Source organism: Hylaeus volcanicus, unplaced genomic scaffold (genome assembly GCF_026283585.1).
Source record: "Hylaeus volcanicus isolate JK05 unplaced genomic scaffold, UHH_iyHylVolc1.0_haploid 12237, whole genome shotgun sequence".
NCBI classification, from domain to species: domain Eukaryota; kingdom Metazoa; phylum Arthropoda; class Insecta; order Hymenoptera; family Colletidae; genus Hylaeus; species Hylaeus volcanicus.
Genome location: NW_026533172.1, coordinates 2,710,404 through 2,724,709, shown reverse-complemented (window position 1 = coordinate 2,724,709; position 14,306 = coordinate 2,710,404). Strand labels below are relative to the sequence as shown.

General features: G+C 32.1%; 3 protein-coding genes across 6 annotated transcripts; 2 read left to right on the top strand and 1 right to left on the bottom strand.

Annotated features, from left to right (window-relative positions):
* Nucleotides 1-194: 194 nt before the first annotated feature.
* LOC128884054 (uncharacterized) lies at nt 195-2,750 on the top strand. The gene is made up of 14 exons (XM_054137080.1): nt 195-324; nt 371-514; nt 567-726; nt 834-898; nt 946-1,060; nt 1,108-1,284; nt 1,352-1,414; nt 1,465-1,746; nt 1,795-1,850; nt 1,895-2,023; nt 2,078-2,236; nt 2,308-2,409; nt 2,465-2,521; nt 2,602-2,750. Exons 6-14 carry the CDS (start codon nt 1,197-1,199, stop codon nt 2,632-2,634), a joined length of 969 nt encoding a protein of 322 aa, XP_053993055.1. The 5' UTR covers nt 195-324; nt 371-514; nt 567-726; nt 834-898; nt 946-1,060; nt 1,108-1,196; the 3' UTR covers nt 2,635-2,750.
* Nucleotides 2,751-2,919: 169 nt separating this feature from the next.
* On the top strand, nt 2,920-8,204 carry LOC128884496 (uncharacterized). Its single transcript, XM_054137931.1, has 9 exons — nt 2,920-2,948; nt 3,013-3,071; nt 3,181-3,233; nt 3,287-3,631; nt 3,700-3,794; nt 3,842-4,112; nt 4,161-4,229; nt 4,278-4,364; nt 4,408-8,204. Exons 1-9 carry the CDS (start codon nt 2,920-2,922, stop codon nt 7,879-7,881), a joined length of 4,482 nt encoding a protein of 1,493 aa, XP_053993906.1. The 3' UTR covers nt 7,882-8,204.
* A 2,015-nt stretch (nt 8,205-10,219) lies between these two features.
* Nucleotides 10,220-13,916, bottom strand: LOC128883830 (uncharacterized). Of its 4 annotated transcripts, none has more exons than XM_054136609.1 (20): nt 13,882-13,916; nt 13,719-13,811; nt 13,568-13,673; nt 13,443-13,521; nt 13,295-13,386; nt 13,097-13,253; nt 12,894-13,038; nt 12,702-12,843; nt 12,596-12,655; nt 12,487-12,542; nt 12,382-12,436; nt 12,251-12,337; nt 12,146-12,200; nt 11,850-12,015; nt 11,737-11,803; nt 11,104-11,519; nt 10,988-11,052; nt 10,742-10,907; nt 10,600-10,684; nt 10,220-10,545 (listed from the first exon to the last, which is right to left on the bottom strand). In XM_054136609.1, the coding sequence occupies exons 2-20, from the start codon at nt 13,809-13,811 to the stop codon at nt 10,343-10,345; spliced, it is 2,295 nt and encodes a 764-aa protein (XP_053992584.1). In that variant the 5' UTR covers nt 13,882-13,916; the 3' UTR covers nt 10,220-10,342. The 4 variants fall into 4 exon arrangements, with proteins under 4 accessions (XP_053992584.1, XP_053992586.1, XP_053992583.1 ...); XM_054136611.1 differs by having other exon boundaries at nt 11,104-11,332; nt 11,402-11,519; nt 13,719-13,906; XM_054136608.1 differs by having other exon boundaries at nt 13,719-13,906.
* Between the last annotated feature and the right edge of the window lie 390 nt (nt 13,917-14,306).

Genomic DNA, 14,306 nt, shown 5'->3' with positions numbered 1-14,306 from the left:
CCTATTACACAGGTTTTAACATATTTATGGTCACAGCACTAATTTTGAGTGATGGAGATTTAAACAGTACTTATTTGTCCTGAATTTTTTCCAGGCATTGTCAAGATGAATTAAAAATATAAAAAAATTTCTCTTAATAATAGTATGCAGTTGAAAAATTCAAAAATAGACAAACAAACATTTGTTTGGTTTTTAAATGATAATAATAAATTTGTTCGCGGAAATATCAATAATTCTTTAGACAGTTTAAAAATATGCAAGGAACAATCAACGTCTTCTCAGCTTGTACCCGTTCATACTTCCGATGGTGAAATTATTTATAAAGTAACAGAAGATTTTAGTTTTTTATTTCTAAATTTATTTGGTTTAGTCTCCATCTCAATTATATCCGGCTGACAGCGAATTCGGTTTCTCTGATAATTGTTCCTTACTCTATTTAACGATACCCAATGTAGCATATAACATTAAAAAACGTTTTAAAAGCGTATTAAAAGGAAACTACCACGGAATTTATGTATGTTTTCAAAATTTTTTTTTCAAGAAGAAAATTTAATATTTAGTGTTAGACATTTACAGGCTCAATTCTTATAGCTGTCAATCCATACAGACCCCTTCCATGTTTATATGATGAAAAAACGTTGGTTTCTTATGTTGGAAAAACTCAAAGTGCCAATCCACCTCATCCTTTTGCGATAGCCGAAGCTGCTTATACGGCTTTGTTAAAACGTAAGCGTTTTCTTTCTGGTTAACCACAAAAAAGAACGCTGCAACTAAATAAAATTGATATGTTTTTAAAAATTCCTTTGTGATTTTCCTGATCATAAACCACATAGACAACAAGTCGCAAAGTATTATTATAAGTGGGGAGAGCGGATCAGGAAAAACAGAATGTTCTAAAGTAAATACAACTACATAATCCTTTCATTTCATTTCATTTCTACAAAGCATGTGTTAAGGTATTTAGCATACAACTCTTCGCAAAGTAACACTGATCAAGAAAAATACGCCATAGAAAACCGTGTTTTGGAAACAAATCCAGTTCTTGAAGCCTTTGGAAATGGTATTTTCAAAATTTAAATCTTCGTTGAACAATTTTTTTTTGTTTAGCAACGACAGTTCGTAACGTGAACTCATCTCGATTCGGAAAACTTATAAAACTTCACTTTGACAAAGCAGGACACATAAGTCATGGATCAATGTCTACCTATTTATTAGCAAAGTCGCGTGTATCTAAGGTTCCGGCTAATGAGAGAAATTATCATATTTTTTATTGGTTGTGTCTTGGTTAGTCGCAGTTTCACTTTTCCTTTAACGCGTTAGTGTTCACCAACATGATGCCTTTGTATTGTAGAGGCTACTCCAGAAGAACGCGAAAACTTGTATATTAATAACATGGAACACTACCGTTTTCTAGGTCTTTCTTACTTTAAAGTTATACATAGACACTTTTTGATCTATTTTTAGACTCTGACTGCACTCTTTCAATGCCGTCAAACTTTGAGAGGGTTAGGAAAGCGATGGATGTTATAAATCTATCCAAAGAAGTTGATCAAATTGATGTTTTTAAAACACTTTCAATTATTCTTACACTAGGAAACCTTGAGTTCACCACTGGTTTAAGAAAAAGAGACTTTGAAGATAATGCCACAATTATTTCACGTTCCTCAAAAATAGGCTCCACGAGTGAAACGAGTCTTTCAGTTCGTGAAAAGGCTGATAGTCTTGATGTTTTACATCAGTTATTGAGTACTATTACTATTATTTAATCTTTCATGCACCTTATTTTTCGGGTAGAGTTCGAATCCCCAGAAAGTCAAAACACTTTTGAATTAGCCTTGACGTCCAAGAAAGTAAAAGACAGTCGCACTTATGGTTTTTTACTTTTTTGTGTCAGATATGTGATACGCGGTGCAATTTACCCATTCATCAAGCTAAACAAAATGTTAATGCTTTAGCACGACATTTATACCAAAAACTCTTCAACTATTTAGTTTCACAAATAAATATCATGTTAGATGACCATGTACTCATGTTTGTTTTTTTCTTCGATTTTCTTATCATTTGTATATCTATTTAGGACATGCTGCATGACCAAAGCATGAACGATGAGGCTCAACAAACGCAGACTAAAGAGATAACTGAAAATTTTATTTCTGATAACACGAAAGTAATTACATCATCCAAGCACGATGAAGCTTACGTTGGCGTTTTAGATATATTTGGATTCGAAGATATGGTAAATTTTTCCTTTTTCACCATAATGCTAAAGCGTTAGTGGTCCAATTTAATCGAACGTTTTTATTTCAGTTACCGTATTCTTGTAACGGATTTGAACAATTGTGTATTAATTATGCGAACGAGCAACTTCATACGTTCTTTCTGGACCAACTGATTGTCAACGACTTGAAGGTATACCATTCAGAAAATATTCAGCCGCCTCGTAACGTTTCGGAAAATTGTACAGCAAAAAGTGTATCTTGCTGCAACGCTATATACAATTGTTTGCCCCATGGACTACCAGGTAACAAAATACTTACTTGACATTTTTTAAACTGCATTACAACATCTGAAGAAAACCTTACCATGTGTTCTATTTAACAGGAGTATTTCAACTTTTGGATGAAGCTTCTCTAGCTCCAGTGGTTGGGCACAAAGATTTCTATTTCTGTCGGAAAGTTAACACAACATTGGGACACCGTATAAAAAGCGGTCATGGAAGCTTAATTGGTGGCGTGGTCTTGGGAAAAAAAAATTTCGACTTAGATAAAGAATTTCTGATAAGACATTATGCTGGAGATGTCTTGTATACTGCAGAAAATTTTAATTTTCAAAATCTTGACTTCCTTCCCCAAGATCTGGAAATAAGTCTACGTTGTTGTGAAAACGATTTCATATCTAAAATATTATTTAAGGAAGACAATGATTTTATCATGGAAAGAAAATCACAGGTGCCTATAATATAATGTGCCCCACATGGTACTTTGATTTACTTTAGAAAAAAAAAATTTCTAGAAACAGTGAAGTGTTTTCAAAAATTGATAATAAGCCACACGCAACGCAAAATAATCACGGTAAGTTTACTAAGGTCAATTATAATAGGAGATTTTCAGCTATTGTAGCTATATGATATACCACACATTTATAATGTTCTGAATGATTGCTATGTTTTTTCAATCCTAGAGAATATTAAGACCAGCAAATCTAAAACGTTGTCTTCTGTGTTTTGCTCTCAAGTTCGTCTTATATGAATCACACTTATCTCCACTACCTTAAGTTTTTTATTTAGGTTAAATTTTTTATTGGTGAACTTGAAAAAACTGTCTCGTGGTTTATTCGTTGTGTTAAACCAAACGAAAAACAGAATTTCACCGATTGGGATGAGATTCGAGTTCGACAGCAGCTGGAAAATAGTGGAATGATTGTGGCACTAGAATGGATGGTATGCGGATATCCTTGTCGCGTTCCTTTCGAAGAATTGTGGAAGCGTTATGGACACCTTTTACCTCTAGTTATGCGTTCCTCTGTTACGCCGGATGAATTCGCAAGATTAATTTTTCTAGTCATTGGCACAAATCCTTCTGACTTTCAGCTAGGAAAAACGTGTGCTTTTTTTCGACTGGGTTCTCTTTACGTATGACTTTTTTTTTTTCACATCAATTTTTTATAGTCTATTTAATTTATTAAAATCAAATTTATTAGGATATAGAGACACTTAAGGATGTTGCTCGAGGAGACGAACGTCGTATTGTTGCCCAACGTATTTACGAGTTCTGGTTACGAAAACGGCTTAAACGGTATTTTTTCAAAAATTTTGTTAGTGAAACAGCAAAATATATTTCAGATCTTTTTTTCTTGTACGCTGTTTAATACGGTTATCCCGAATATTATGTTACAATCGTTGCTTTAAATTAGCAAAAGAGGCTCAACAATATTATTACACCAAGGTTCTCAATCGACGCAATAAGATACTAGTAATTCAGCGTGCATGGCGAGATTTCTGTATAAAAAAACAATTAATTTGTATTGCAAAATCTAAAATTTCCTCCTTTTGTCTTCGATGGATCCGTTGTCGGAGATTTCACAAATCAATTAAATATGTTTCTAACCTTCAGGTAAAGCGAAACGTGAAACAAAACAAAACAAAACATTATTTTTTTCAGACACTTGTTCGCGTTCGTCTGCGTCGGGAAAAATATTCCTCTTGTATAACTTTAGTAGAACTTATCCAGGTTTTGTCTTGATCTATTGTTTGTTTCGAAATAAATTAGAATCCTCAGAGTTGTTCATTTACAACAATTCGTCGTAACAATTTTTGGCAAAATCATCAACGAAAACGCGAAACCAAGGCCGTTATTTTTATACAGGTCGGTGAGGCGGGTGTCTTAAATTTATACAATTTTCTTTTAGACTTGGTGGAAACACAAGAAGCGTCCACAATTACAAATTCTGATATCTGGTAAAGGTTCTCGCGACGTATTGACGGACGATGTTGTCGACACCGGTTTTAACTGCGATCAAAATTCTTCGTGCGATAATGAGACTACACCCATGCAACTAAATGACGATGTAAATAACCAGGTGTATCGCCAGGAACGCATAATTGATCAACCGCTTCAGAAAAGAAGTGAACCGGTTGACACACAAAGCACGTTGTCTATTCAAGATGTTTTATGTAAATCACCGGTTACTAGCTGTCTCAGTCGAAAATCACTAGATTATATATCGAACACTGCTGAGAAACAATTTATTTGCTCTTGTGAAAAAGAAATATCCGATAGGTGTGATTTTACAACAAAACCATCACCTAAACTTTCGCCGGAACAAGCATATTCTAGAACATCGCTCATTCATGAATCATACAATTCCTCAGCTTCCAACGAGAAACTTATGCCACTAGAAATCGTTCCAACTGTGTCCGTACGCACACGAGAGTGTAGGAGCGATACAAATGGCTTTCTTACTTCTGAACTACAGCATACACTGATAAAAAAACGTAACTCTATTATAACACCTACACGTTCAATGACAACTCCTCGCTACTACCAAGCTGCATTACTTGATAACTCCACAGATGAATATGAAATCGCTGAAAAAGATTCGGCAGTTGTAAATAATTTTCCAAATTTTGACCTACAAAAACCACAAGTAAATATTATATCCACTGGAACTAACACAAGCGAGTATATGTCTTCACGAGACCCCAACAGTACTTCGGATAAATCTTTTATACGTTTGTTATCTTCACCCACACACAACATTAAAACAATATCAACTAACCGTAAAGATTATTCAGAGTCATTTAAGCAAGATATATGTGTTTCAAAAAATACTTCTAAAATTTCGTCCTGCATACCCGAACCAAGTGGTATTACATTAAAACCTAGTTTGGAAATGCTAGCAGAATCATCCCCGATAAATAGAAGTAGTTCAAGAAATTCTACAGAAATTTTTTCTCCGTCTGTTATTTCAACCAATAAAACTTTAAAAAACACTCCAAGAATTTGTTTTCTATCACCCACATTAAACAGCAACACATCCAAAATTACTGTAAATACCTTTTCTCAATCATTCATAGAGAACAATAACACATCAGAAAACGTTCTTAGAATTTTTTCAACGCCAGCTACATTAAGCAACAGGTCAAAAAGTGTTGAAAAATATCGTTTTGACTCATCAGCACAGAAATGCAAAATTCCACAGACACACAACACTCTTATGTCGGACTTTTCAGAAGAAAGAATCAATCCAGAAAAATTCAATCCTGATTTATTTTATGGATCTACACAAAACCGCTTGAGTATTTCGAAACCCCTTGTAGTTTCTCTTGAATCTCCACCACAACAAATGGTACTATCGCTATCTAATTCTGATGCATTGCCAGAGTCCCCTCAACCTTCACAACCATTACCTCTTCCCCGTAGCTCTTTGGTCTTGTTGAATAATGAAATGACTCAGTCAAATACACTCGTGTCTTCCACAAAAAATAAAGACGTTTCAAAGAGTATTTTAAGGGATGAGAGGTTTTCAAACGATTTATATCCTTTAAGAAAAAATCGAGTTTCTGAAACCTATACCACGCATGTAAATGTTACTTCAAAACAGCTTTTTTTCACCGAAGAGCCGAACAACACCTTAGACAATTTACATCCAAAATTTTTCAAACGGCGACAAGACTCATCTAAGCGAAGATGGTCTGTTGTCTCGGAAGTTCGCATTCCGTCAACTGATTCACTTAAAGCTACAGAGCCGATAATTGAGCACAAAAGAAAAAAACTCGGCTCGCATCCAACTGTTTTAAGGCGTTCTCGTTCTGATAGTTCTACCTTTCTAAATTTAGATAGCCAAGGTTTTCACGTGAACAATAATTTATCAAATCTGGTTGAATATCAAGGAGATACCAAGAATTCTCATGCGCATACTAAATCTTCTGAACCACCTATATATTTACCAGAGCTAAGTAAAAAAAGAAATTCGTTAAAATATACTTTTATTCATGACGCTTCAAAAGAATTAAACATTCAAATAAAATCCTCCTCAAACTACAAAGGAAAGCAGTTTTTTACATTAGACCAAACGCCAGAATTGCAAAATAATATATCTCATGTTCCTGATGAAAATATGCAATGTTTCAACAACGATCAAATTCGTTTTGTAGCATCATTGCTTGATTGTAAGGAAAATATCTGTACCGAAACTCACCATTTAACAAAAGAAAAGAAGGCAACCTTTTCGTATCCGTATGATAATAAACCTAAAAACTTCATAAGTGATTATGTGGATACTAAGTATGATAAACGCAATGGTTCAAAAAATTCTTCAAAAACATCGGAAAGCTCGTCTCCAGTTCATGTTATAAGTAAAGCCGACTTCCGTGAGAGCCCCATGTCATTAAAGTTTAATTTATTAGAAAACTCTAGTGAAACTAACCAAAATTCAAAATTACTAATCAACCCTCTATTATTAATGCCTCAGCATGAACGCAACCGGTCACAAGACAATGATACGCAAAGTTTAAATGGTCAAAGCAAAAATTACCCTTGTCAATCTCCCTTGAAACATCAAATTTATCCAGATCCTCGACGAGTATCTTGGCTCTTTATGGAGGGATCACTATTAGGGGATATTACAGCTAAAGACAGCTCAACACCAATAAGTATACATGAAAGTTTAAAAAAAAGCTCTTTTAGTGTTTCTAGTGAAAAACGGGGTTGTAGTGTTATTTGTCCTGAAGAAGACATGGCCTCACCACTGCTTTCCTATCGATCAGTTTTGCCAAATCCAGTAGCTGTAAACTCATTTATTGAAAATTCCCACCTACCGTCGCGGCGCTCTATTATCATTACAGATGAGATTCTGTTTGCGAAAGAGGGTTTGACAAAAACTTCTAAGCCTGACATTCCACCTTCCAACACAGTTGCACCATTTCCTAATTTTTCGGAAAGTTTTGAAGAGCCAAGCCTGTTGAAACGCACTCCGTCAGCCACAGCGATTTTTCCCAAAAGCCGTATTCCACGTTTAAGACGACGAAAGCGAGTTCTTCATCATCAACCGATATCTGAGGACGTACAAACGTCTGTTTCAAATTTTACTATTAAAAATTTAGGTAAAAATTCGGGTAGTTCTTTAAAAAAATTAGAGATACCGTCAAACAACTTTATCTTTACGTCAACAAACGGATGCCATGAATCAAAATTTATTCATACAAACATGCTGGGGCCACCAAAAACTTTTCATAGCAGATCCTCTACCAAAACACTAGATGATGCGAGGACACAAGCTATTGATAAAGTGCCTACGCTGTGTCAAAATAAATTATCAAGGTTTCGTGAAGAGACAAACAAGTCTTACTGTGCCTCTTCAAAATTACCCCGACTTAAGTGATTGATCGTCAAATTAGTTTAATATCTGATTATTAACTTAATTTACTTTTTTAACGCTTTTTCATTTTTACATTATTGCGGTGATTGTTACGAGAATCTATATAACATTTTTTTTTTTAAAAAAAAATATAAACGAAAGGGGTGCAAAATTTAAATACAATTTTTTCTTCTTCCATAGCTATTTTCCGACCATACGATCAACATGATGTCTAGTGATAGAAAAACTTAATGTATCTTTTCACCACTAACCGTATCGATATGTACGAAAACATATATGACCGACAAAAATAAATTTATGGGTATATTTTTTTTTATTGTCTTGCTTACAATCTTTCCTTAAGTTTTTTTTTTTAATCAGTAGAATAAAACAAGAAAACTTTAGCTATCTGTACAAATACCTTCTGTAAAATTTATGTACTTCACTAAATTTTAAAACAATCAACTACCAATGTATAAATAGTTTTAATATATAACCCAAACATTGACATATATGTAACTATCAGAGGTTTACTATTCTGCTGTAGATTTTCTCGATAACCATCCGCGTAGTATCATTAATTTACTGTTTCATCACATAAAAAATTATTCGTTAATAGTTTTCTTTATTACTTTTAGCTCAAAGGAAAGCAGTTAAATTAAAAAACGGCGTTTAAAAAATTTAGTTTTAATGTACAAAGGTTGTCATGTGTATAATTTTTAATAGGCAAAAATTTGTTAAAAAAAATCAAAATGAAGCATTTGAATGTTTTTTTTACAAGCGTATTTAGTGTATAAAAAAACCTATGTCCTTATTCATTCTTATTATTTTTTTTAACTACAAGCAGGAAAACGCTGTTAGTATCTTGTAAATTTAGTTGGTGTTTCTTTACCAATGTTTTTCATTAAAATAACTTTACTCTTTCAATGCATCATATTAACATAAATTTACATTTTTTTTTCGACAGTTCCATTTTTTTTAACGTAAACTTCAATTGTTTGACATTTGGAAGAAGAAACACCATTTCAAAATGCATCAAAGTCTAACAAAATTTTTTTTTTTTTTTCTCTATAGTATTTTCAAGTAAATAATTAAAACTTTCTATCTAAATTAAATATCATTGAAAAAACTTATTTTTAGATTTTATTTATGAGATACCAACCTCTAAGTTGATTTCTGTATGATAAGTTGTAACAATTAGTAATAAGGCCTCTTTCATTGCGTTTTACATAAACATATCAAAAATAGAACGTTAGTGTTCATATATTTTTGAAATTGTACCAGTCCTGTGTTGTGAATTCTCAATTTTTTTCCGTTTTAATTGAAAATTTCATAAAACTGTACTTCTTTTGCTAAAGAAATCTACTGTTTTTATTTTAAACAATCAATCATAGTCGATATTGACTACTGGTTTTGATCATTTAATCAGTTATATACCTCAGATAGATCCCTACTAAAAGTTTCGCAGATTATATCCTACCACATATAGTAAAAAATTTATATCATGGACACTCTAATAAAACAAACACAATTTAACAACTACCATTTTAGCATCTGGCTGTATTACCCAATCAAGTTAAACCCAACTTAATTATGTCATTGTACAAGGAAATATAACTATAGTTATTAAAATAGATAGCTTGAAAATTAAATTGGACACAAAGATAATGAACTACATTTTCTTTTTCGCCCTACGTAATTGTAACCTTGGCTGACAAATTAAAAAAAAAACGAAATTCATCGTAAAATTAGTATTTTTATATACATTTCTATTATAGGATTATAATTGCTTTTATGTGTTTATTACTTTAATATAAAAAAAATTTCTCGGTTTAATGAATGAAGTTTTATTTTAAGTAATGTGGTATGAATATTTTTTATTATTTTTTATCACATTAATTTAACTTATTTAAAAAATCATGCAAACAATTGTATTACCTATTGTATTTTGAGAAAGGAAAAAAAATACTTCTAGATGGACTTAATTTTTTGTATTTTATGATTGTTTATTATAGATAATAATTTCAGTTTTCACCGTTATTGAATTCCTTGATAAAAAAGAATGGTATTACTAAATTTAAATACACTTATCTGTTTATTGGCATAATGGCTTAGTGGAAAAATTGCTTAAAATTTGTTACAATAATGGAGAATCTCATTAAACGAAATAATTTTAGTACCGGATTCTTATACGACGCTTAATGTTTCAATGAATAATGTATTGATGTGGGTGGAAAGTCACTGAAAACAAGAGTTGTTTTGGTTAATTGGATACTACTTAAAAAATATTGTAATTGTATAATTTGATTTTCTTGATAGTAACACTGATTCATTCTTTAAAAAAACCTATTGTATGGTGAACTAGTATACTTGGAAATATTCGGTCTCTTATAATTAACCAGTTACGTTTTTTTAGTTAAAATAACAAATATAAGCATAAAATTATTAAACTTTACGAAAAATCAAAGAATTTTAATATAGTCGTTTAAGCAATAATTTGTGCTTCATTCATATTATGTAACAGACTACGTAAAAACCAACTAGCTGTCTTTGCAAGTCCCTTGGGATCTTTTTCCAAAACTTTTGTACAAATTGTATGGGTATCGGGATAAAATCTAATGAGAGAAAACACATCTGACAAGGATATTTTAGATCTTTCCCGTATCCCAGTTGTTCTTTCAGATATTCCTATGATAACTGCTGTAGAATTTTCGAATTCCCTATTTTTTAAAAATATATTACCTGGTAAATTTGTAATCCATCCGATTGTGGAATTGTTGTTTTGAAAATTTGCTTGCGTTATGTGAATCAAAGCTGAAATTTGTAACTGCAACATTTCAAAAGCACATACGAGTTTAATGATAAAAGATTAAACATTTATTACTAGCAATTGAGAAACTCCCCAAAATGATAAACCATTGACAGATTCCGCTTCCGTATACAAGAGTCCGTTCGCTCGCGAACTCCATTCAGCTTTCGAGTATACATTCATGTACAAGTTGTAAAAGTAAACGAGTTCTAAGTCAGCCCAGGTTAGTTCTCGAATATACCTAATATAGATTGCAATGTGTTTTCTTTTAAAAGCGGTTTCAACTCATTTTACATACAACCCTTATTTAGCGTCACATACTTTGTATAGACCTTTTTCTCAGAAAGAGGCAATAGATGGGTTAAAGGGTCAGATTCTTTACTCATCTAAGAAACATTTATCTTAGACTAACATGTATGTCTTAAAAATTAATATACCGGACATAGTACTCTAACTGTTGACAGCATGTCTTTCATTTTAGAATGATGAGTAAATGCGTGCCATTGATTAGGATTAATTGACGTTGACCGTGGAAATAAAGTAACTCTTTCAAAGATTTTTCGACATAAAACTAGTAGTCGGTCCCTATTTGAAAAAGTACGCCAGTACCGCTTTATTGCTAGACTCACAAACGCCCAACAAACATAACTCTCATTGCAGGAGTTGCTATCTTTGCAAAAAATTGTTTGTTTGTTACGCAAGCAATTTAAAATATGTTTTCCTTTTTGAACACACTTATTTCTCTTGATGCCGCTCTCAAAATTTTTTTTTTCACTATGTGGAAACGCGATAGGCATCCAGTACTTTAGACTACAAAGAAGTTTTATAGTTTTATGAGTAATAACATCCAGTTCTGAAGAAAAAAAATATTTAAAATAAAGGTATAATTGCAGCACAGATTGATTCAAGGATGTAAATATCTTTAAAACATTAAGCAAACACTTAATCGTTAGATTTTCATTCAAAATTTATATTGTGCAATTATTTCTTTAAAAATAAATTGATTTCGTTTATATTTAAAAAAAAATACGAAAAAAATATAAATTCTTATATTAATTAACTTGTCTAACCTGATGCAGGCTGCGATTCCGTTGAACAATTCTTACATTCATCGCTTGCATATGGTTCATTCATTTCCTATAATAAAAAATTTAAAATTGTAATAAACGCAACGTAAACGTACTCTGCTTCTTTTATGAAAATGCTTATTGTCGGATTTCCTAATAATATAACAACTACTTGAAGTTGAAGAAACATTGGAGGTTTTGCGGGGATTATGGAAAAGCCGACTGCTGACGATATGCAGAGCTTCTTTGACTAGAGGATACTTGATATAATGATCTATACGACTGAATGACATTTAATTATACACATCGTTGAATTGTCACATAACGTAAATAAGCAATATACATTTTTATTGAGAAAAATTAAACGGAATATGAAATATACCCAGCAATTATTTTTTGGATTTCAGCTTACCTAACACCGTCCGAATCGTCAAACGTTGTTCGCAAACTCGGATTGGAATTCACTTCTTTAGTATTTAAGAAAATTATTGTTTTTTCATAAAAAGTTTCTATATACCTAGAAGCCATGCACGACCAGTATCATCTAGTAAAATATCAAATCCTACAATTTGAAAACACCTTTGCCTTGTTGACCTTGATGTGTCTACAAAAAATTTTCTAGGAGCTGTATATACCATTTTTTCTAACTTCTAAATATATAAAGGTAATTCAGAACCAACATAGGTTGTAAAGCTAGAAGGGTCTGTAGAAAAAAAATTCAAATAAAAAAAAGAATAATTTAAATTTTACAACCTCTTGAACAATAAAAACAATTTGGGACCAAATATCTCCGGGATCATAACTTTTTCCTGAAAAACAAGTGGGTAATGAATTTCTTCAATTTATTTTAATACAAACTAACGGTGCAAATCGTCTAGAACACCACGGAAGTGTCGTTTGCTATTAAAAGGATTATGAATATCTAAAAATTATAATATGTTTAATATATTTTTTTCATAATTGAATACTTGTCGAAATCGTAAATCGTTTACTGTTTTTATTAATGCTGAAATTGGTGTAGTGCATATAAACGTTATGGATATTACTTTTTTCAGGCGTAACGTAGTTGTCAGTGCAAAATCTCGCTAAACATTCCGTTCCTATGTAAGCCTTTGTAAATGAAAAATGACTGTGGATAAATAGAAAAAGTAAATAAATACCTCTAATTCGGGAAACACTTGAGTTATCAAACTATAAACTCTAATGTCAAATTTTTTTTTTTTTAGCTTCATAGGATTCAAAATATATCGTTGTAAGATGTATTTTTGAGGTCCGTGAATAACAGATAGAGGAATGTCAGTAAGTCTTAGGTAAAAACTAATCTCTAGAAGGAAAAGGTGCAACTCTTTATTTAAACGCATACCGATTTACAAGCCGCAACCCCATTCCTTGTGACCCATTGTCTGGTTTCAAAATATATGTAAATCCTTCTTTGGTAACCTTCAGCTTGTTATTTTGATTAGCACAACTATGCTGAAGATTATCTGGAAAATTCCAATTTTCATTTTGATATGCCATATCTATAAAAAAAAAGTTTTTTATGTATATCTATAGCGATTACTCAAGTCTTCGGGAACTAAATATGTCTCTGGGTAAAAATTGATGGAATCGGGATGTAGTTGACCAAGAAATTGAAGTACTTGTGCAAGACATCTTATTTTAAGACAAATAGAAATGAGTGCGTTAATAATAATACCCATGCTATATACCGCTTTCTAACTAAATAGTTCAGTCCTGGGTAACGATTGAATACTGGTTGCGAAAGTTTGAAATTTTCAGAAGTGTAGACTATGTAACAACAGAGCTTAAATGCTGCAGATAAAGAACCTCTTACACAAATTGTCTACTGCGGTTCCAAGCCAGACTACGTCGTTGTTGACTAACGGTTCTTCTGAGACAGACCAATTAAGGTCCAACGCGCACGACGTAACTAGAAGCTTCTAAAGGACAGTTTCGTTAAGTTTTTACATTAATTCTATATTAACCTCATTGCGACAAAACCGGATATCTATACTACGCGTTAACCCTTGCAACGTTGGTGACTCGCATATGTTATCAATACGCTTCTTGAACCCCATCTGAATTGGAAAAAAATGTAGTTGATTTATTTATGACTAGAATCCAAACGAAAAAAACATTACGAAATACCTTGAAGAATAATTTATCTAATAGTAGTTAGTAAGTCTAACCCCAGAAAAAATAATCTTTAAAAGTGTCCACAGAAGTAAAGACCTTCTAATGTGGACACCACTACATAATTTTCAGTGTATTTATTTATATTTGCAGGTAATTGTCAGTTTCCAGATTAGATCTTTGTTACACTTTTGTCATTTACAGTAAAAGAACAAGAAAAGTGCCATTTTCAGTAAAGTATATATCTCAGTTTTGAAAGAATTACACTGCAGTTTGCTAGCACTATAGTAACGTGACGCATTATGGTTCAATTGAAGAAAAAATTGAGTTAAGGTTAAGCGATTTCAAACAAACATGATAGGATTTGAACCAACAATAATATTTTATTCCCGTTCACAAAAAAAATCATTCTTATTAAACCATTAGTGTATTTCAAGTGA